A 23,487-nucleotide genomic window follows, 5' to 3' on the forward strand; every position below is an offset into this window, starting at 1 on the left:
AGGAAAACTGGGATAGTTGAGTACTCTACAAAATAGTATCTAGATAATCCCTATCATCTTGCCTGGGGCGCTTTTCCTATTCCTCTGTGCCTAGAGTTTCCTCTTCCCCCACTCACCAACACAGAGCTTTCTGCTTCACTCTCCACACCCACTCCAACTAGGCCCCAAGCCATGTCTACAGCCTGGGATTGCAGCAGTGGGTTCTGCCCATGTCTCTGGTGCATATAACCATCTGTCATCGGACTCCTGGCACAGAAAATTTAATGTCAGGAAAGTGAAGGGTTTTGGGAGACACATGGGGAAAAAGCAGATGAACTCTATTGTCTGGGCTAGCTAACTTTGGACTAGCATGGAAAAACAGGCTCCTTTCAAACCGGTTCAGACAGGCAGAGGGTATTAGGTTTCTGCACTTAGCTTATTTTCAAAGGGAAATCAGAGAACTCAGTTTCAGGTCCTTTCCAGTGCTAAGGTGCTGTGGTTTGTCCCCAGGTCTTGTCCCCGCAAAGTTAGCTCAAGAATCCTTCAAGCTTCTTTTTTTCTTTCTCTCTCTCTTTTTTTTTTTTTTTTTTTTTTTTTTTTTTTTTTTTTTTTTTTTTTTTTTTTTTGAGATGGAGCTTCGCTCTTGTGCCCCAGGCTGGAGTGCAATGGCACAATCTCAGCTCACTGCAACCGCTGCCTCCTGGGTTCACACAATTCTCCTGCCTCAGCCTCTCAAGTAGCTGGGATTACAGGCAGTGCCACCACTCCCAGCTAATTTTTGTATTTTTATTAGAGACGGGGTTTCACCATGTTGGCCAGGCTGGTCTGGAATTCCTGGCCTCAAGTGATCTGCCCACCTCGGCCACCCAAAGTGCTGGGATTACAGGTGTGAGCCACCATGCCTGGCCTTCTTTCTCTTTTCTTTAATGACCTTGATCTACAGAATTTGGGTCCTTCAACTGTTGTTCTGTGCCCAGGAGCAGTCAAAGGCCAAAGGGCTAGAGAAAAATGACATTCGCTATTCATCTTCAAACTACAGACATGATGGTTACGGCCATTGGGATTTTTCACGGGGCTGCTTTTTATTTCCCTCTGGTGAGGTGCTCTGCAGAAGGGGATTCTTATCCTCCAGGAAGATGGTGAGAGATTATGGCCCAATTGACTCAGCTCCCTTGGGTTCCCTGGGGTACCTGTGTCTTCCACAGCCCTCCTCTTGCAACACAGAGCCTATTCCTTAACGGAAAGCACTGGCCCTGTGAAACTGCTTCCCCTCAGGACCCTCGCATGATGCCACACTGTCTACAGGGAGAAGGGAACTGTCTAGGCCTGCGCCGCCATCTCTGCCTCCATCTCTGCTTCCCAAGTCGAGCCTTCCTTTACAATCCGCCTGGGCCTCTCGCTGTCTCAGGGATGCCCCATGCACCTGCCCAATCTGGCCGACCTTCCAGTTCCCAACCCCTACCTCAGAGAGCCCAACCTCTCTTTTATTCTATTTTTCCATTTCTTTTTAATTCAAGGATGGAGAAGATTTAGGGTAAGCAAAAAGTAGATTTTCATGTACTTTTTAAATTCTTTTTTTTTAGATCAGAATTTCAATGAACAGCTTGTCTGAGTTACTTGTTCAAGCATATAATCCAATATAGGCATGTAGAATTAAAACTACAGCAATAACAACAGCAAAACAACTTTTGTAAGTTTATATTGTTTGTCCTCCAGTTCAATTAACTTCCTAAAAGAGAAAGAGAGTGTCTCAGACATCTCCCCCTGTCTAGCATAGAGCTGAACACACAGTAGATGCCCAGTTTTATATGCATTTAATGAACTAATCCCTTCAGGACTTGGGACATTCATTAGTCCAATGAACTCAAAGACCAGGGCGTGGTGTGTGATTACTAATTAAAGGGTATCTGAAACAGTGAAGGCTGGAACTCTAGGGATCTGACTGCATAGGCCAAAGGCAATTCCCCTGCAATTAAGCTCCCTAGGAACCAATTAGGAGGATTGCTTCTGTGTGGCCACAATCACAACACTGTTGTCAGGAAATTCTACTCTGCCTCTACCTTTTCCTTCTCTGTCACAGCCACTCTGCCACCATCATTACCACCGCTGTCAGCAACCCTTACTGGCCAGCCTCCAGCACAGGGCCCAGCCCACAGGGGCACCCTTTGTAATGAATACAAAGGGTGCCAGGACCCCTAGCCTTAGTCCTGGCCCTCCCCAGCCCATCACTTCTGAGTGTGGATGGACCCCATTCATTCTGCTGCATTTCCCTGGGCACCTGGATATCTGCCTTTTGTTTACCCTAAGTCTTCTCCAGCCTCAAAGATCTAGCCTCATGCCTTTTCTGCTTTGTAAATGCCTTTTTGTTGAAGTTCCTATCAGATTGGGGCTCATAGTGAGCCAGGCAGTGGTGGCGCAAAGACTCAGCTAGCCAGAACTATGATTATTTCCCCTTGGAGCCGGGCAATGAAGGGCCAGCTGCTGGTGATTCTAGAATAAAACAGCCGCTCATGAAAGCAAGTCTCTTCCTTCCCCCTGCCCATCCTTGCTGTGGCTGATTTTCTCTCTGAACCTAGAGTGATGTCTTATCTTGAGCAGCTACCCTTTGCAAGCCCCTAGTTCAGCAACAACCTCCCCTTCTCCTCATGTCACACTTGAATCAAAAACAACAGAAACACAAGCACAAGGTCCCCAGCCCACAGCTGCCATGCCTGCCACACGTACCACAATGTCTTTGCATCTTTGCCACTAACTTCCATCTCTATCACATAACACGATGGTCAGGAACATGCACTTTGAAACCAGACGCACTTGAATTCCAGGCCCAGCTCTGACTTACCAGTTGAGTGAGATGGGTAAGTTCCTCTGTTTCTTCAACTGTAAATAAAGTTAGTTAAAGAGGGTTAAGTGAGACATCCCATGTAGACATCCCATGCCTGGCACATGTGAAGTGAAGAATAAGTGTTAACACTTTCTGTTACTACCATCACTATTATACAATGATGTTACTACCACTATTGCTACTACTACCAGCCCCACTACCTCTGAGCCACTACTCTGAGCCAGCACCTGTAGTGGGCGTTGTTGGGAATATAAGCCTGGCTTCTGGAGATCCCCAAAAACCCTAATCAAGATGAGCCATTCCTCAGTGCACCTCTGATTCATGGTTCATAATGCTTTTCTGTCATTCCAGAGCTTTGGCTCTACTTTAAGTTCTTTGTGTAGATTCCTCTCATTGGTCTGCAGGCTTCTTGGTGGCTGGGGCCCTAGGACAGTCACCCCCAGGTTAAGGAACTCACGCCATTTTTTGTCTTGCACACTCCAGCACAGGAGGGCGGCAAACCCAGCATCTGGCAGCACCCCTGCTGCTGCCCTTGCAACCTGACTTAGAAAACCACAAGCAACCCCTTTGATTACATGCTCCTGTGCTGTAGGGCTAGGCCCTGCCAGGAAGGCCCCCCGAGACAGGGTCCCTGGGGAAGGACCTTCCACCGTTACCTCAGGGGCTGAGAGGAAAACACCCTGTGAAGGGGAAATTCTTCTGGGGCAGCTTCCAGGCCTAAGCTCCACGCTCCCTGCCCAGGTCAGCTTCTCCTTTTCCCTCCCCAGCAGTGGGAGCAGTTGTCTTCTGCCCTCAGCTGGATCCAAACAAGCCAAGTGTTCTCAGTTTAGTTATAGGAAGTGGTCAGAGTCTTGCATGAGGGCAGCTGCCAGATACCTAGCTTTGAAATAATTTTTTTTGTTTTTTGGAGACAGAGTCTTGCTCTGTTGCCCAGGCTGGAGTGCAGTGGCACAATCTAGGCTCACTGCAACCTCTGCCTCCCAGGTTCAAGTGATTCTTCTACTTCAGTCTTTTGAGTAGCTGCGACTACAGGCATGCACCACTGCGCTCGGCTGATTTTTATATTTTTAGTAGAGGCGGGGTTTCACCATGTTAGCCAGGCTGGACTCAAACTCCTGACCTCAGGCAATCTGCCCTCCTTGGCCTCCCAAAGCGCTGGGATTACAGGTGTGAGCCACCATGCCCAGCCCTGAAATAATTTTTTAACATTGCACTGTACCCACACTACCTGAGCTATAAAGCAGTGATACTTCCTGTTTGAAAATTGAGTGCTCCCTGAAGTTGCCAGGAAACTGGCAGAACAGCCCACCCTGAACCTGGGAGTGAAACTTAGGGGGTCCTTTTCCTTGGTGACTTCAGCCATAGGGTGTTTCCCCAGGGAGTGCAGGGGCTAATATCCCAGCTCCTGCCTGACCTCCTAGAGTAGGACAAATAATCTTATCCAGGAGAGAAAATCCAACTGGAGGAAATGCAGCTGACTGGAAAGGTTCTCATGGTTGTAAGGCAATGTCAAGGTCACCAACACCCAGGCCCTGCCCAACACAGAAGGCCCTAGACAATATGCCTGCTAGGGGGGCATGCAGATGCTGCAGAGTCATTCCTCTTCCTTCCTGGGGTCCACTTCACTGCTAGACAGCTGTGGTCCTTAGCATGGCCCAAGGACGGACCCTGGAGCTTCTTACCCAGATCCAGATCTTTGAGGACATCTTTCCAAGAAGAATCATCTTTCCATGTCTTCTTTTCCCTGATGTAAAAATTCCAGCTTCCACACAAGACCCTATAATAGAGAGATGGTTTCTTTTGGGAAGAAACCTGGGGTTTTTCAGGTGAGTCTCCTCTGGGGAAAGTCAGGCATTTCCCCTGCTCCTTGCTGATGGTTAAGCAAGAAGGAGGTAGCACTGGAAAAATAAAGCTAGGAGATCTCTTCAGGGGATAAGTCTTCAGGTCCCTAATTAGGGAGCACAGATAAACTCCAAATTAGACCACTCCACTCTGCAAGGGCAGCATATTCCACTTGCTATCAGAAGAGCTTTGTTGCTGCAAAGGGCTTGGAGATCTCTGTTCTACAAATTGCCCATGGCCCCTGGCCCATCAGCAGGGGAAAGGAGATAGTGGAGAGACGCCCTTTTCCGGTGTCCTGGGCTCAACAGGGATAAAAGGAGGCAGCACTCTGGGTGCCCCATCAGTGTGTTCTCTACCCCTTGGAGACTGCTTTTCTCCAGCTCTGTCAACTCAACCTTTCCCACCATGAGTCAGCAACTGAACATCAAGTCCAGTGGTGACAAGGGCAACTTCAGTGTGCATTCGGCAGTGGTGCCAAGGAAGGCTGTGGGTAGCCTGGCTTCTTACTGTGCAGCTGGCAGAGGGGCTGGTGCTGGCTTTGGCAGTCGGAGCCTCTATAGCCTTGGAGGGAATCGGCGTATTTCTTTCAATGTGGCTGGTGGCGGCGTTCGGGCTGGAGGTTACGGCTTCAGGCCTGGCTCTGGGTATGGAGGGGGCCGGGCCAGTGGCTTTGCTGGCAGTATGTTTGGCAGTGTGGACCTGGGGCCTGCATGTTTGTCTGTGTGCCCACCTGGGGGCATCCACCAGGTCACTGTCAACAAGAGCCTCTTGGCCCCCCTCAACGTGGAGCTGGACCCTGAGATCCAGAAGGTGCGCGCCCAGGAGCGGGAACAGATCAAGGTGCTGAACGACAAGTTCGCCTCCTTCATTGACAAGGTGGGTCTCATAGGAGGAGGATGAGGCCGCACCTTGAGGTCTGAGCAGTTTTCCTGCTGCCTGGGAATGGACTGCACACTGTGGCTGGAAAGGTGCAGCTGGGCCTCAGGAAGGGCTTCCTCATCATTAGGGAAGGAGAGTAGGTCTGTGAGCCATGGAGGACAAAGGAATACATGAATATATCGGCTTCTTTGGCGATTTTGCAGGGAAGGATGGGAAGCTGGGTAAAGAGCAGCCCTTCCTTGACAAAAAAGTGATGAGTTTCTTGAGGACAGCTGGATCTTCCAAGAACATGAAAGGCTAATAGAATCCAGCAGTGTTCAGAGGGAAGGGCTCATGGTACAGGAAGAGACACTTAGTCGAGACATAAGGAAGGACATCTCCTGGGACCAGGGCCGAGCAATAGAAGAAAGCTCTGGAAACTCCTTGAGTGAGTTCTCAGTGATGGCTTGTCCAGAAGGCTAGGAAATGAGCACTTGTAAAGGATCTAGTTTGTGTGGAATGGCAAGGGTGGAGAGTCAAGACATGAGCAAAAATGACTACAACAATCTATGGCAAACCTGGGGAGTCAATGGTGTGTGTCCAGGGGGCATGACTGCACCCATTGTGGTTCCAGGTGTCTGTTGATTTGGGTTCCAGGTACGGTTCCTAGAGCAGCAGAACCAGGTTCTAGAAACCAAGTGGGAGCTGCTGCAGCAGCTGGACCTGAACAACTGCAAGAAGAACCTGGAGCCCATCCTTGAGGGCTACATCAGCAACCTGCGGAAGCAGCTGGAGACACTGTCTGGGGACAGGGTGAGGCTGGACTCGGAGCTGAGAAGCATGAGGGATCTGGTGGAGGACTATAAGAAGAGGTGAGCAGGCCCCACCCGAGGGTCACAGACCATGTTTCCCGTGCCTCTGGGCTCACCTGATATCTGTGCCATTATTTTTTAGGAGATGGGGGAGTATGCTCCAGGGTCAGGAGCTCACATCCCTTTCTCTGGCTAGGGGGAAGGGCCTATCCTCTTTGATGATAACTTCCTGCCTAGTTGATAGGAAGCAGTTCCTGTGCTCCTTGACCCACTGAAATGTTCAGTTGCTGGTGTCGGGGGCCCAATAGGCACCTGGGTGTTTTCCTAACATGCAAAAACTAGGAGGCAAGTGAAGCAACTCAGGGATATCTTACTCCTGTCACTAGCCTCTTACTGCTCACCCCAGAGACCCTGCAGGGACCCTGTATCCCAAACATTTGCCTGGCCAGCAGGAAGAGAAAGTTCCTTGGCTAAGGGGGCTAAGGCCATCTACTCTCCCTGCTGGCAGATATGAGGTGGAGATTAACCGGCGCACAGCAGCAGAGAATGAGTTTGTGGTGCTTAAGAAGGTAAGGGAGGGAGGAGCCTCCTTATTAGGGTCTCTCGCACCCCCATCTTAACAACTCTGCTCAGGACTTCAGCCCAGGAGGCTGGGGAGGGGGCTGGTGCCTGGTGAGGCTGGAGTCATAGTCCTGGCCTCCAGTGAGTTGGAGAGGAAAGACACACACTCGGGAAAGGGACAGAGACCGACAGAATTCTGGTCTGGGAACTGTGAAACTCGGGTCCAGCTCAACTTTGCTGTGTGACCTGAGGAAACCTACTACCTCTCTGGGCTTTGTTTTCTCCTGGCATAACAGAGCTGCCCCATCCTCCTTTCCCTATTCCCAAAGCTTCAGGGAGTCTGAGAAGAAATTGATATTGAGTGAGCTTTCCTTTGTGGGTAGAAAATAGAAAATCAGGTGGCTTTGAGGCAGGAGTTGGGCAGGGCAGCTGTGGGATGAGGGTTGCATCCCCCAATGACTCTGGGGCCTCTTGGCAGGATGCAGATGCAGCCTACGCAGTCAAGGTGGAGCTTCAGGCCAAAGTGGACTCACTGGACAAAGACATCAAGTTCCTCAAGTGTCTGTATGATGCAGTAAGGACACTCCTGTCCCCCCACCCTCACCCTGCCTCCTTCCCGACTCTTCCAGGGAGATACCAAAAGGAGAGATTTAGGATCAACAAAATGAAAGATGTTTTGGTAGAAAGGTGCAAAACCCTGCACCAGGAGACCATGGAAGTGCAGGATGCTGGTCCTTGGAGGCCATACATACAGGAGGAAATTGATCTTGACCACAATAGTGGCCTTGCCCACAGGCAGGAAAAGATAACCCAGTGAGGTCTTACAAAGCACAGACCCTTGGATTCTGTGAAATTGTGGAAAATGCATTCTTCACCCGTCTGCATGTGCCAGCGGGCATCTGCCATACGCAGGGGTTCCTGCTGCTGTGAGCTGCTCTCCCTCAGCTCTGCAGACACATCCCACAGGGCACTTCTTCCCCCTACTTTGTCCCCGTGGATCCTAGCAGCCTATTGGGCCAGGGACCATGGGCCCAGAAGACTGATGGGGCAGAAGAGGGAAGCCAGGGGGTTGCTGAATCTGTCTTCCTCTCTCAATGCAGGAGATCGCTCAGATCCAGACTCACGCCAGTGAGACCTCTGTCATCCTGTCCATGGACAACAACCGGGACCTGGACCTTGACAGCATCATCGCTGAGGTCCGCATGCATTACGAGGAGATCGCCCTGAAGAGCAAGGCCGAGGCCGAGGCCCTGTACCAGACCAAGGTGGTCACCGAATGGGTCTCCTCCCACAGCAGCCCCTCGCTTCCTGGGAGGGGTCACCTGCACAGTGAATGTGAGGAATACTTTTGTGGGCATGCTGAATGAAAGAAAGGTTCCAACCAAGGCTTCAAGGAAAAAAGGAATTCTTAGCAGAGCTTGTTATCAAAGATAAATCATGAAACTGGTATGGATTGAATATATGCAACAGAGAGGATCCCTCACTTCTTTCCTCCATCCACGAACTGCCTGTTCCTCTCTGTTGCATGTGAAAGAAGTGAGGTGGTAAAACAAACACACTTATAGGAATGGGGGCATGCTGCCACAGAGCAGAGGGAGAATCACAGACTTGCGGGAGTGTAGCCATGGGTGAATTTGGTGGGGGGCGAGTGAGAGAAGGAGAAGCCTGTAGCTCTTTCCTGATCCCCACGGGAAGACTTTCAAAAGGAAATGGAAGGCGAGGAGTGCTCTGAGTAATGGAACTATGCTTTGGGTAAACTGAGTAATGGAACTATGCTTTGGGGCTGTCAGGGAGAAAACCCCTTACCTGGGCCCCCAGGACCCTGTCCCAGCACTCCTCTTCAGCTCCGTTAAATCCCACCGACAGCGAGGGTGGCAGGGGTGGCTTATTTACAGGACCCTTCCCCAGTGCCCTTGTCTCATCACCAACTTCCTATCTCTGGGAAACCAGATCCAGGAGCTGCAGCTGGCAGCCAGTCGGCATGGTGACGACCTGAAACACACCAGGAGCGAGATGGTGGAGCTGAACCGGCTCATCCAGAGGATCCGGTGTGAGATCGGGAATGTGAAGAAGCAGGTGGGCAGCAGCCCCACAAAGAACTCTCGGTCTCCACAGCAGGCTCTGGGATGAGGAAATGGGGCCTGCCCTTTGGGAACAAGCAAATATCCCCTGCTGGGCTTAGGGGTCCCTCGGCCACCCACAGTCTCCCTTTCCCACCCTACCTCAGTACCCTACCATCAGAGCTGGTACCCCGCCCAGAACTGGGAGGAGCCTCAAACCTATTTCTCTGACTCCTCATTTTGCAGATAAAGCAACTGGGCTGGGAAGGGGAAGGGACTTTCCCAGAGCCCCCAGCTGGTAATGAATGGAGCTAGGATTAGAACCCAGGTTCCTCTTCTGCAGACTTTTTCTGTGTCCAATGAACCTGCCCCATGTCCCCTTTGGGTGCCCCCTCTGAGGGCAGACCCTCTGTCTCCTCCTCCCACTGGACACGGAACGTGTGTGGGGTGCAGAGGGTATGCATCAGGCGCCTCTGTGGCCACACCAGGTTCCTGCTCTCGGAGTGGGGCATGGTCTGTTGACTGAGGGACACAGCAGTCAATGAAGCCCTCCTGGGTTCCCTTGCCCTGTGCCATGGTACTACTTCCATGTTAGTGGGCGGGGGGGTGGGGGTGGGGGGCCTGTCTTACCTGGCAGCAGCAAATTTTAAACACTGCGTCAGTGGGGAGATGATATTGGAGGCTGGAGGATCCTTCCTGTGACCTCTCTGAGAACCAGGTCTGCTCTGCTAGTGATAGAATTGCCCAGCGGAAAGATCTGAGCCTGTTCTCCTTCTGGTGCCCCGACAACCCTCCATGCTCTGCAGGCAAACACAGGGACAACTCTACGACTCTACATTTGGCCAATTCACAAATTCCATGAGCATAGTTCCTCCCTCTCTGTTAGCAACAGGCATCGCAATGGCCCCCAGATGTTCATCAGAGTCCAGCTTCTGAGGTTGTGCCTATAATTTAGGGCCTTATCCTCCTGCTCTAAGGGAAGGCCAGATTTGGGAGCCTTCACACAGACTCTCCCCAGAGTGCTGGAGTCCAGAAACACTCATCTGGATGCTAACAGATCAGAAGGATCCCCAATGGGGAGAGGTCCTGCAGCAGGAATCTGATCGCAGTGGGACCGTGGCATACTGTCTCATCCTCAGGGCTGGCCTTGCTAGGGGATCGGGCATGATTTTCCTGAACCTGGAGTATTTTGAATCTGTAGATACTGGTGGCCTCCGGTCTCAGGCACTATCTAACTTTGCAAACATCGACATTTCTTCCTGACCTCCTGAAATGAAACTGCTTCCACAGCTTCATGTGACAACAGCTTTGAATACTCCTCTGCAATAGAAAATAGAAGAGACAAAGTTCTGGTGTTGGCTTTGCAGCTTTTACTCCTTGTCACCTAGGGCCCCATCTGCAAAATGAGGGCATTGTTCTACTTAACGGGTATGAGCTAAATGTAATTTTCTGTTCTGATGGTCTCTCTGTTCTTTGCCCTTCAGCGTGCCAGCCTGGAGACGGCCATCGCTGACGCTGAGCAGCGGGGAGACAATGCCCTGAAGGATGCCCGGGCCAAGCTGGATGAGCTGGAGGGCGCCCTGCACCAGGCCAAGGAGGAGCTGGCGCGGATGCTGCGAGAGTACCAGGAGCTCATGAGCCTGAAACTGGCCCTGGACATGGAGATTGCCACCTACCGCAAGCTGCTGGAGGGCGAGGAGTGCAGGTAGGTGGGGTGGAGGGGAAAGTGTGAGAAGGGACTGGGGTGTGGCTCCTGTCTGGCTGAGGGGCCACCCGGAGAACAACATGGTTAGTGCCAATACAAGCAAGAGATGTGGTGATTTCGTGAACTCAGAGGCAGCTTCCTGCAAGGGGTTGTTGGACATGAGCCATGAAGCGTAGATGGCCGTGTGCTGCTGTGAAGAGAACCGGGGGCTCAGACAGACCTGGGGCTAATGACTGGCTGTTCAGCAGGGGCTAATTATTGGCTTTACCCCATGCTAGTGGTGTGGTCTCGGTAAATCATCTAGTATCTCCAGGACTCTTGTTTTCTCATCTGTAAGATGAAGGCGATAGTGTCAGTTTCGTAAGATGTTATAAGGATGAGTTTAAATGATGCACGTATAAAAGCAGGACCCCATTGATGTTTAGTGGAATCTCGACACTGAGTTTTTATCTTTCTCTAACTTTCTGTCTCACAGGATGTCTGGTGAGAATCCATCCTCTGTGAGCATCTGTGAGTATTCTTGAGAGATGCCTTGGGTTGGGAAAGCCAGGGACCCTGGGACAAAGTGATGTCACCTCCGTTTACTGTCTCACCTCCCAAGAAGCTTCTGTTACTGTCTTGGGAAGGTTTCTGGGCTTCAAAGGAAATGTTCTCCCTTTTCATCCTGTGAAATGGTGACTGAGGTCATGCCCACCCTTTTCCCTTCCTGTTTCTCCCCTGGGACGTTGTCGTTTGGAGAAAGGGTTGGTGGACATGGATTTTCCTAGAATTTCCAGGAGGGCAGGGACTGTATCTATCCTATGGGGTCTTCACCTCACACGAAGTCCGGCCCATAATAGGCTCTCAGTTCATCTCTGTAGTGCTTCTTGACTACTGAGGGTGGTTCTGTGGATTAAATGAGGTGTTGTTGTGGAGAAGCCCTTGGGGACAGCCGTTACCATAGCTGTTATCTGCTGATTGACACTGCTCCTCTCCCCTGCTCTTGGCCCCTCCTCCTCAGCTGTCATCAGCAGTAGCAGCTACAGCTACCACCACCCCAGCTCTGCGGGTGTTGACCTCGGGGCCAGCGCTGTGGCAGGCAGCTCTGGCAGCACCCAGAGCGGGCAGACCAAGACCACAGAGGTGCGAGGGGGAGACCTCAAGGACTCCCAGGGCAAGAGCACCCCAGCCAGCATCCCAGCAAGGAAAGCCACCCGCTAGACCCATGGCCTCACCCACCTCAGCACTTGGAAGAAGAGGTGACTTTGCCACCCCCAAAGGTGTCTGCCACACCCAAGTTCCCAGGCCCTGAGTTTTAAAACTGTCTGTAGTACACTCAACTGTCTGCCTCGTGGTTTAGCTTTTACTTTCAAGCTCTGATTGACACAGTCACCTCCCCTGTTTCCTTAGGTCCCATGTGGACTAATGACTTCTCATTTTGCTCGCTGCCTTTGGCTGGCAGGAGGCTTTGGAGGCACAAGCCATTATAACCTTCTTGGCCCTAAGGAAGCTGTGATCATCCCTAGAAAGAGGGAAGGAGCAGGAGACGACAGGGGAGGGGCTGGTTTGTTCTGTGCTTAGGCCAAGTTAGCTACTGTCTGAGAGGTTTTACATCCCCTGCCAGCATGGTGGGGTGACACGAGACCTGTAAGCAGGTGGTGAGAAGTTAGACAGCCTTTACTTGCTCCATCAGAAACAACTTTGCAGGATGACGCCAATATTTAGGACACCACGTGTACATCTGTAGACCACCAGCTGCACCCATCTCCACAAAGCCAAGTGAAGGTGTATTGGGGATTCTCTGCCAGCCTGTGTCACCCACCCACCTCCTTCATTATCAGCAATAGCTACCATCATTTGTCAAGCACCTACTAGATGCCAGACACCCTACACACATTGCCTCCTATTCTCATCCAGTCCTGCAAAGAAGATGCAATGAGCATCCTTGGAACAGACTGGGAGCCTGATCCCAAGAGGCTGCAGAACTGGCCCCAGTCACCCACCTATGTGCCAGAGTCAGGCCTGGCCGACACAAGGATCTATGCTTTTTCTGTGGTGTGTCACTGCCTTTTTAACAAAAGGGCTGTCAAAGTCACCATTCTTTTTGATGAGGGCAGCGTAATTACATTGCCTTTTGTCAGGACTGTGGGTATGTGATTTGTCTTCCACAGTCTCTCTGGGGCTGTGTCCTACATAGCTTCTGACTCTCAATTTTTGGTGCCATGAGCTGAGCTCAGTGAGTGGAGCTGGCTTTTCTGTCGCTGAGTGGTACTGCCTAGTCCAGATGTCATGGCTCAGGGTGTAAATATTCCTAAGAATGGCAGCATCTATTTCCTCTTTTGTTTGAATTAAAGACTCTGAATTTCTGCTGTATATTCATTAAGTTGTCCTTGAGTGGTGTCAGAGGTATGCTTCTGTCAGTCTGTCAATCTTTCCAAATGTTCCACCCTCTAGTGATGATGTGCCACCCTCCATTTCTCCCCAGCAAGCGTGCAGGACTCTTGCTGGGAAGCTGCAGGCCAACTTAGATGAGGCTGCTCTGGAGGCAATCTCAGGCTGCTGGAAGAGACAGATATACACTCATGTAAATCAGGGAAGGGCAGCCTAAGGCAGCAATGCTAGTAAGGGACTGGAATAGAGAGGCTAAGCAAGGAAGGCTTCCTGGAGGAGGAGGAGAGTTTAATTAAATAACCAGAAAGATGGACACATGGGCTCCTGGAGAGGGAATTTAAATCACAGCAACATAGTAGTTTGGACACAGGCTTTCATGTGCTTATTTAGTAGGGGGTGGGAGATCTCAGATTTTCCAAAGTCAATACAGATTGGGTATACCTTATCCAAAATTCTTGGGACCAGAAACATTCCTGACTTTGGATTTTGAAATATTTGCATGTGCATAATGAGATACTTTGGGGATGGAACCCAAATCAAAACATGAACTTCATTTATGTTTCATATATACCTTCTGCGTAGACTAAAGATAATTTTATACAAATTTTAAATAAAATGCTCCAAAAGTTTTGGAGCACTTTGGATTTCAGACTTTTGGATTAGAGATGCTTAATCTGCAGTGGGGCTGGGTGGATTTCCAAGTCCCTCAGCTGTGGCCGGCAGAGTCTAGCTGTCTAAGCAGCCTTCAAATTTGTCTTGTGTCATGGGTGTGCCCAAAGATGTTCACCTCTACAGGCCTCAAGACAATGGGGACAGGCCTTGGGAGGATGGGAACTCTGGCCTAAGTAGTGGCCTCCATTCACCTCCCTGTGGCTTTCATGTATTAAGGAGGTCCTCTTCTGTGTGTGCCAGGGTGCAGTAAACCGTGGGAAACACAAGAGCCCAAGAGTGTGTTGGGCTTTCTGCCCAAATGTCTCCCTCTGATGTCACCACTGCTGCCACTGTGGATACTGAACTAGTGCCCTGGGAGTGGGAGGCTCCATTCTAGCTCTACCACTAACCAGTCACCTGTTACACACAGTGGTTCTTAACCTTGTAAGTCATGAACATTTTGAGAGCTGATGAAAGCCATGGATCTTTCCCCTGAAATGTGGACAGGGTCTACTGCATGTCCAGAGGTTCACAGATCCCCACAGCCCATCCATGGGTTCCCTGGGTCATGAACCACCGGTTAAGAGCCTTTGCACCAGATACCCTTAAGGCCCTTCCTAGCATTGATGCTCTGTCTTTCCCAAAAGACCACATTCCCAGTGAGGGACCCAGTAAGAGGGCCTGAGGTGAGAGAGGGAATGAGACCCACAACCTGAAATAGCATTTGGAGAAGTATTAATTCATGAGCCTCCTTGAAATCACTTCTTTCAAGGCTGCTGTGCAGCATGCCCCTGACAACTGGGCACACCTGAGCTGGTGCTGTTGGGCTGTGATGGCTGCATGCAAACGTGGCTCTGGATGCAGGGATGAAGGGCTAAGCAGATGTGATACAGTGTGTCCTCTACTAGAGTGCTGAGGTGGGCAGAAGGAGCAGCCTCTCTGGCTGCAGCTTATCCACCTGAGAAATGGAGAGATTCTCTGCCATCTGGGATTATGAAGATGCTGAGAGGTGCACAGGAGTGACTGTGCTCTTGCTTTTGGACTCAGAGTCCCCTGAAGCCCAAGAGGAGAAATCATGAAGGCAGGACCAGAGGCGATTGTTAATTTCAATTATTTACAGTTATGGCCATTTTGACACGGGTACCAAGACCATTCGATAGGGGAAAGAATAGCTTCTTCAACAAATGGTGCTGAGACAGTGAGGTATCCACATGCCAGAGAATGAGGCTGAATCTCTATTTTACATCATATACAAAAATTAATCAAAATGAATCAACAACCTAAATATAAGAGCTAAAACCATAAAACTCTTAGAAAAAATGTAGAGGGAAATCTTTGTGACCTTGATTTGGCAATGAATTCTTAGATATGACATCAAAAGCATAAGCAACACAAGAGAAACTAGATAAATTGGACTTCCTCAAAGTTAAAAAACTTCTTTACAGTAAGGGACATTATCAAGAAAGTGAAAAGACAACCTGCCAAATGAAAGAAAATATTGGAAAATCATAGAGCTGATAAGGGTCTAGTATCCAGAATATATAAAGTACTCTTGCAACTCAACAATAAAAAAAAACAAACAACTCAGTTAAAAAATGAGCAAGTAATTTTAATAAACTTTCTTTAGAAGATACACAATGGCCAAGAAGCACAGGAAAAGATGCTCAACATAATTAGTCATCAGGGAAATGCAAACCAAAACCATAACTAGGCACCAGTTTATACTCACTAGGATGATTTATAATAAAAATAACAGAAAATAATGAATGCGGTGAGATTATGGAGAAATTTGAACATTCATACATTACTGTTGGAAATGTAAACTGGTTCAGTCACTGTGGAAAACTTTGGCAATTCCTCAAGGAGTTAAACAGATTTGCCATATGACCCAGCAATTCCATTCCTAGATAGAAAGCAAAAATAATTGAAAACACGGCTGAGCCCAGTGGCTCATCCCTGTAATCCCAGCACTTTTGGAGGCAAAGGCTGGGGGGCGGCTTGAACCCAGGAGTTTGAGACCAACCTGGGCAAGGGAGGTTGTCCTTGGGCAACCCAGGGCAAGGGAGATAGGGAGACCCTGTCTCTTAAAGAAAAAAAAAGCTAGGTATGGTGATGCATGCCTGTGGTGCCAGCTACTTGGGAGGCTGAGCTGGGAGGATCACTTGGGCCCGGGAGCTCAAGGCTGCAGTGAACAGTGATTGTGCCACTGCACTTCAGCCTGGGTGGCAGAACAAGACCCTGTCTCATTAAAAAAAAAAAAAAAAAATTAAAACCAGGTTGCTCAAACAAACACATGTACATGCATATTCACAGCAGCACTATTCACCATAGCCAAAGGTGGAAACAGCTCAAATGTCCATCAATGAATGAAAAAAAAAAAACAAAAAAAACTGTGGTATATACTTTCAGTGGAATATCATTCAGCCATAAAAAGGAATGACTCAGTGATATGTGCTACAATGTGGATGAATCTCAAAAACATTATGCTAAGAGAAAGAAGCCAAACAAAAAAAGCCACACATTATATAATTTCATTTATATGAAATGTCTAGAAGAGGTAAATTCATACAGATGGAAAGCAAATTGGTGGTTGCAGGAGTTGGGGAAGGGGAAATGGGGGTGACTGCTAGTAGGCACAGGGCTTTCTTTCGGGGTAATGACAATGTTTTAGAACTAGATTGAGGTTATGGTTGCACAACATTGTGAACATACTAAATGCCACTGAATTGTTCACTTTAAATAGTTAATTTTATGTTATGTGAATCTCACCCCAATAAAAAATAAAATAAAATTTGGGAGTGCAGCAGGGAAAAGGTCAGAGAAACTGTATCCGTGGACTTTGCTCTCCGCCTTCCCTACCGTGTGGCAAATAGCAACCTGGCATAAAGACAGAGTTGTCCATGACCAGCAGGGGGACAGACACTACTTACCCTCATTTTGACTGGCCAAGGCAAGCCTGGGGGAGCTGGACTTCTGATGGCCAAGAGCTGACCATGTCTCTGACACTTGGCCGCTACACCCAGCTGAGGACAACCACTGGCTCTCTCTCGGCTAATTAAGTGCTTGCTTAACTAACCACCTGAGTCTCAGACTTTGGTTATGAAGAGCAACTCAGTGCTCTCGAGTGGCTCTCATAGCTCTTGCTGATGCCTGTTGAGTTGAAGCATCTGAAGCCAAAAAACTGCAATATTTCTTTTTCTCTGTCAGGGTCATGGCCTCTGCACAGTAACTTGGATTAAGATTTTAAGTGGACACCCAAAATCTTGCTTAAGTTCCCAAACTCACGGTACCTTGGTTCATTAGTTGAAGTGAGCACAAAACCCAATTGCTACTGGAATCTTCTCTCCACCTGGGATTTAATGAAACCTACAAGGCTCTGCAATGGCAGACCTATCTGCTGGACTGAGAAGTCCTCAAAGGCAGGCTGGTGTCTTCCTCTATCCCTGTATGTGGTAAATGCTTGGCACAGAGAGGCTGCTTAGTAAGTGTCAAATGGGATCACTGAATGCAAAAGAACACGACAATCAGTGTCTGTGCACTGTGTCCTGGGACCTCATCCACCCTTTCCTGCAGCTTCTTCCTATGCCTCTCCCTCTGCCTCTGACCTTCCCATTTTCTGATTTTTCTAACCATTCTCTCTAGGTTCCAAACTCAGTGTAGCAGGAGGCTTTAACTGAGTAATCTGTGTTCATTGGTAGAGAAAGTCTCATTGAAATGCATCCTCTGTGACCTTGAAAATTCACCTTGGCCATCCTCCTGCCCTGGGGAAGGGATGTTCTTTCAGGTCTAAACTGTCATGACTTCTCCTGCTTTCATGGTCTCAGAGCTGTTGAATGAATGAATGAATGAATTTGATTCCCTCACTTGGTCACCAGCTGGGAGTCACTGCTTTGCTCCCTCCCATCATGGCTATTATTGAAAAAGAATATATTGAAAATATATGAAAAAGGGACAATCAGCTCCCTGTTAGAAACCACTAATGGAGAATAATGGAGACTCAGGGGTTTGAAAGCAACAGCTAATAGAAGATGGGAGCAATTATCAGGTGCAATGTCATCAGAAACCCATGTAACGCATGCATAGACATGAGGCTGCAGGCTCACAAAGCTGATGTCTATGGAAGATGCAAAATATTTAACAGCTGGTACAAGCAGGCACTAACCAATCAGAGATGTCAGCCATGGACAACCAGGACAGCCATGTTCATAATGGCTGGACACCTGTTCTGCTCCCAGCCATTCACATACAGATGTGCACACACATCTTCTGATATGCCTTGGAACATGTCTGTCAGCTGGTAAGACATGCAGTGCTCACAGTTCATGCATTAAGCCCTGGAGCCTTTGGTCATTTTGGGGTGGAGGGATGCGCCCAGAACCTGAGCAGCAGGAGAAAGCTGCAGCCTGACCCTGACAGGGAAGGGGTGGAAACCAGGGGAATTCGGAAGGGCTTAGGGGAGGCTTCTTGGAGTAGCTATGTCCTGCCTGGTAGGCAGGAGGCTGGGAGAATAGCCCAGAGCATGACATCAGGAAAAAGGAAGCTGCCCGTAAGAAACATGTCAGGGCCTCACAAGCATCCCCAACCCCATCCTCACCCAGGTCCTGAAATCACATCTATTTTCCCCAAAAGAGCAAAGAAGGCTGAAAAGGGGACTGAGGGGTCAGATGTGGCTGGCTGGAGGGTTGTGACAGGAAGACAGGAGTGTATGAAATGTTAATCCTGGAAACCAGAGGCTTATAGGGTGGGCTGGCAGGAGGACCACCCAAGAGGCTGCTGCCAGAATTCCAGAGGGGAGAGGATGAGGGGCAGCCTGGGCCATGCCATGGCGATAGATGCAGAGCAAGTGCCTTAAGAGATGGCAGGTGACTTCTTGAGAGTGCGGAGCACCCGGATGAGTGAGGGCGTGGGCACTGATGGGGTGGGACGGTATATTAGGGACAGAAAGTGATGAGCTCAGCTTTTCACACTATGGTTCAAGTGTTGGAGGGACAGGAGAGAGCAGAGACCAGAGCTGGTGAGGGTTAGAGGTGGGCATGCTCACCTGGGAATAGGACACGCAGGGGCACTAGACATTTGTACTCAAGAAAGCCAGGATGGTGTGGAGGCTAAGGGCACAGACTATAGCCAGCATGCCTGTATTTGAGCCCTGGCTCAAATCCTGGTTGAGTGCTGAGCTTGGTGGTTCACACTTGTAATCCCAGCACTTTGGGAGGCCAAGGTGGGTGGATCACTTGAGGTCAGGAGTTTGAGACCAGCCTGGCCAACATGGTGAAACCCTGTCTCTTCTAAAAGTACAAAAATTAGCCCGGTGTGGTGGCCCACACCTGTAATCCCAGCTACTCGGGAGGCTGAGGCAGGAGAATTGCTTGAACCTTGGAGGCAGAGGTTGCAGTGAACTGAGATCGTGCCACTGCACTCCAGCCTGGGTGACAGAGTGAGACTCCATCTCAAAAAAAAAAAAAAAATCCTGGTTGAGTACTCTCTTGAGTAAGCTGCCTAACTTCCTGTGTCTCAGCATCTTCATCTGTAAAGTGGGGACAATAATGGCACCTACCTCATAGGGCTGTTGTGAGAATTAAATGAATTAATATATGTGAAGCGCTTAGAAGGATGCCTCACAGCACTCACATTGTATATGTGTTAACCACTGCTATTATTATCATCGTCACCATTATTCTTATTTACAAGGTGCCTCCCAACCACCTTGGGGAGTAGGTGGAGCAGGTGTTGGCACCCCCTCTTTTAGAGATGTGAAAACAGAGGCTTAGGAAGGTAGGAGACCTGCCCACAGTCACACGGCTCATGAGTGGCCAAGGCAAGACTGGGACCTGGGTCCTCAGAGTCTCAAGTCCATGCACTTCGCTAGAGGCTTGGCGTGGGGCTGCAGCATGGCTCAAAGGAGGTGCTCCCAGCCACGGAGCTGAGTGCGGAGGAAATGAGGAGGGGGCAGCCCCAGATGACCCTCTCTGTCAGAAATATGGCAAAATGGGAGGGGAGCCGTGCCTGGAAGGACAGCCCTCCTATCCTTTATAACCCAGCTCCTCTGGGGTGGGCACACCCTCAGCCTTGGCAGCTGCAAAAATGCTGACCAGCTGTCCTGCCCCCCAATGAATGGTGGGTTGTGGCCAGGCCCCCGGCACTGTGCTCCATCCGGCTGGCTGGGGCTGAAAACCCTGCCTATCTGAAACCACTGAAAGATGAGGGGGTGCCAGGAGGGGGGCTTCTGGGGGATCCATAGATGACATGCTCATTTCCTGGGTTCATCTGCTGAGGAGGGCTGGCAGGACCTGGGCTGATATCATCCAAATAGCTCAGCTCATTCTCTCTAATTCTGGAGACAATTATTTGCTCAGAGAACCACCTGACCCTCTCTCGGTGCCTCCAGCCTCTCTCCACCCCCACCAATCCTGCCCACATAGCACCTGGATTCTGCTGCCTCAAACATGGATTGCTCAGGCCCTCCCTGGCTCAGTAGCCCTCAATGGCTCCCCATCACTTGCCTGCCCCATCATGTGCACAGCCTGGCATCTAGAGTCCCCCCACCCAAAGTCGTCCTTTATTCATGATTGCTCCAGCCTGGTGGGTCTTTTCCTCACAAATGACCTGCCTCCTGCCACCCAGGGCAGTTTTCCTCATTCCTCCATGCCTGTCCATCCAAGCCTTCTTCCCTTAAGAGACTGGGATCCAAACTCCATCCTCCAGGCAGCCCTTGTAGGTTTAGTGTCCCCACATCTATGCATTCCCCTTTCCTCTCACCCAGCAACTACCCTCTTATATTGTACTCGGTTGTCTTGCCCTGCTCTTGGAGGTCTTCTCTCTCCAGACTTATCAGACCCAAGAGTGCTGAGAGGAAAGAGCAAGATACAAATTAGAGCCATGGGTTCACACACAAATGTGTCAAACTGGTCATGATCACAGACACAGAAACAACAATACAAAGACACTTACAAATTATACATGTAAGCCAAATAAAACATGTGGCTATAAAACCAAGAGCCACACAAATGTAATGTAACATGCCATTTAATTTTTTTCTTGAATGTCCAAGCCAGATGTTCCTGGTATCTTAGGGGTTTGATCCTCTGATATGACGCATTCCCCCGACTGTTTCACAGATGGGTATAACTGGCCCAGAGATGTCCACGCCTGCCCAAACATTGCTCAGAATTCAATTCTCATGTGGAAAGCTGGACCCCTCCCATGGAGGGCATGAAAGAAAAACAGAGCCAGACGGGCAGCTCAGATCCTGCCTCCCCACCAGGCCAGAGGGCTCCCCAAGCAGGGGTACTGGCTCCTCCCACCCCTAAATCTTCCCAGATCTCAGTTAAAGCGGGACCGGGGGGATTGGGGGTTTAGTCCCCCTAGTGAGCTGTGGCCCTGTCCTGGTTTCCTTCAGTCTCTCCTTTTTTCCCTCCCGAAAAACACAGGCACCTCAGGAGCCCCACCTAGGCCCTCCCTTCCTGTGGGAGGTCCCCAACTCTCCTTCCTCCTCTATCACTGGCCTCATCAACAACACTGGGTGTCTCATGCCTAATGGCCAGTGTCTGACTAACTAATTCATGCTAAGGTGTTAACCACTTGTTAAAAGCTTGATGAGCTTCTTCTCCCAGGGGTGCTTGCATTTGGAGGGACCCAGAGACTAAATCCTTTGAGGGCAGGAAACTTTTTATGGCCCCCCTCAGCACTTGGTAGGTACCCAATAAATATGTGATAAAAGATCAATACCAAAAGATCTGAGATAATGTTTGTAAAGTGCCTCCTACTGAGTTTTGTACTTGGCTAGCACTTATTAGATGGTGGCTGTTATTTTTATTTATTTATTTATTTTTGAGATGGGGTCTCGCTCTGTCGTCCAGGCTGGAGTGCAGCGGTGCGATCTCGGCTCACTGCAAGCTCCACCTCCTGGGTTAACGCCACTCTCCTGCCTCAGTCTCCCGAGTAGTTGGGACTACAGACACGAGCCACCATACCCGGCTATTTCTTTTTTTTGTGTTTTTAGTAGAGATGGGGTTTCACCATGTTGGCCAGGCTGGTCTTGAACTCCTGATCTCAAGTGATCCTCCTGCCTTGGCCTCCCAAAGTGCTGAGATTACAGGCATGAGCCACCACACCCGGCCTACAATTTTTATTTTTAATGGCAAATTTTCCAATATCAAGGAGGGTCTGAGTTGGCAGATTCTTTGAGCCTGGGGCCTGAGGAAACCCCACTCCCTCCCTTTCCTACAACATCAGATGACACTGCATGGGAATGTGCTGGTCCAGAGGAGAGAAAGGAGAGAGGGGAGGACAGGCCAATTCCCCAATTCTACTGAGCTCTCTGCTTTTAGTTGTTGATAACATTTATTATGTATTTTATAAAGCAGGCACTTTCTATGGATTAACATGTTATCATCATAACTATCTCACCAGGAGTTTATTTCCCATTTACAGCTGGGGAAGTTGAGGCTTAGAGAGACTGAGCAAACTGTGCGGCTGAGTGGTGGCATGGAATTCAGATCCCTGCAGCAGCCTGGGCTCCAACCTGGTGCCACTCCAGGTGGACAACAGGCCTAGAAGCCCCCTAAAGATGCCCTGACTCTGCTCTGTTTTGTTGCTTCTCCAACAAGGGGCTATTCACTGATTCTCCCGTACCTGGGAGGGGATGTTCAGAGGCTGGTCCTGGGCTCTCAGGGAAGGCACAGAAGGAGGAATTGACTGGGACATGGGACCCTCCCCAGGACCCAGGACCCAGGACCCAGGCCCTAGGAAACAGCAACCTGCACATGGGTGTCAAGGGACAGAGGAGTCGGGACGCTGGGGAGGGGAGACTGCAAAATCCAGGGTTTTAAGCAAGAGTTCAGAAGAGCAGTGGGATTGGGGTCAGAGGAGATCGGGAGATAAGGTGTTCCAGGCTGAATAAGAATAGCTTGGCAAAATTTTGGAGGTAGTCGAAGATGGGGCCAGTGGGTGAGATGTCCCTGGCTGGGGCATCGAGGAAGGAGGTTGTGGGATGGGTTGGGGTGGCTGCAGCAGCAGCAGGGACACTAAAGGCTGAGCTAGGGCTCTGCCATGCATGTCAAGAAATGCAGCCTTCAGAGCCAGAGATGGAGGACCACAAGCAAGAGCTCTAGAAAACCTTCAAATCTTCAGTGTACACCACCAACTCCTGTGTCCCCAGCACTGAGCATGGTGCCAGCATACAGCAGGCACTCAGTAGAAGTCCACCAAAGGAAGAAAGGAAGGGTGGGAGGGAGGCAAGAGTTCTAGAACCAAACTGGAGTCCACTTGCCCGGCCGAGGAAGACCAGATATCTACACCGAGGTTTGCAGCAGTGGAAAGGAAGGCGTTTATTTGCAGGGCACCAAGCAAGAGGGACCAGGCAGCTAATGCTGAAGTCCCAACCTCCCTGATGGTGTGAAGATTAGAGGCTTTAAAGGCGGGGTAAATTTCAGCAGAGCAGAAGTTACAGGCGAAATTCAATACATGAAGGCTACACATTGGCTTTGGCCTAAAATGGCAGGATGTCTTTCTTTTTTTTCTTTATTTCTTCTTTAAAAAAGTAGGATACCTGTACAGAACGTGCAGGTTTGCTTCATAGGTACACATGTGCCATGGTGGTTTGCTGCACCTATTGACCCATCCTCTAAGTTCCCTCCCCTCACCCCTCACCCCCCAACAGGCCCTGGTGTGTGTTGTTTCCCTCTCTGTGTCCATGTGTTCTCAATGTTCAACTCCCACTTATGAGTGAGAACATGCGGTGTTTGGTCAGGATGTTTTTAAGTGGGAGCTTACAGGTCATAAACAGATTCAAAGATTTTCTGATTTGCA

General features: G+C 49.7%; 1 protein-coding gene across 1 annotated transcript; it reads left to right on the forward strand.

Moving 5' to 3' along the window:
* The first annotated feature begins 5,068 nt into the window (after positions 1–5,068).
* On the forward strand, positions 5,069–13,010 carry KRT74 (keratin 74). The gene is made up of 9 exons (XM_522392.6): positions 5,069–5,539; positions 6,179–6,393; positions 6,842–6,902; positions 7,373–7,468; positions 7,995–8,159; positions 8,845–8,970; positions 10,439–10,659; positions 11,135–11,169; positions 11,660–13,010. The coding sequence occupies exons 1-9, from the start codon at positions 5,069–5,071 to the stop codon at positions 11,857–11,859; spliced, it is 1,590 nt and encodes a 529-aa protein (XP_522392.4). The 3' UTR covers positions 11,860–13,010.
* The last annotated feature ends 10,477 nt before the right edge of the window (positions 13,011–23,487 follow it).

The sequence above is a fragment of the Pan troglodytes genome, chromosome 10 (genome assembly GCF_028858775.2).
Source record: "Pan troglodytes isolate AG18354 chromosome 10, NHGRI_mPanTro3-v2.0_pri, whole genome shotgun sequence".
Classification (NCBI taxonomy): Eukaryota; Metazoa; Chordata; class Mammalia; order Primates; family Hominidae; genus Pan; species Pan troglodytes.

Excerpts from the sequence above, each read along its gene's own strand:
- KRT74 (XM_522392.6), top strand. The coding sequence starts at position 5,069 with ATGAGTCAGCAACTGAACATCAAGTCCAGTGGTGACAAGGGCAACTTC. Across the intron at positions 7,469-7,994 it reads TCAAGTGTCTGTATGATGCA|GAGATCGCTCAGATCCAGAC; the intron begins GTAAGGACACTC and ends CTCTCAATGCAG. Across the intron at positions 10,660-11,134 it reads CTGGAGGGCGAGGAGTGCAG|GATGTCTGGTGAGAATCCAT; the intron begins GTAGGTGGGGTG and ends TCTGTCTCACAG.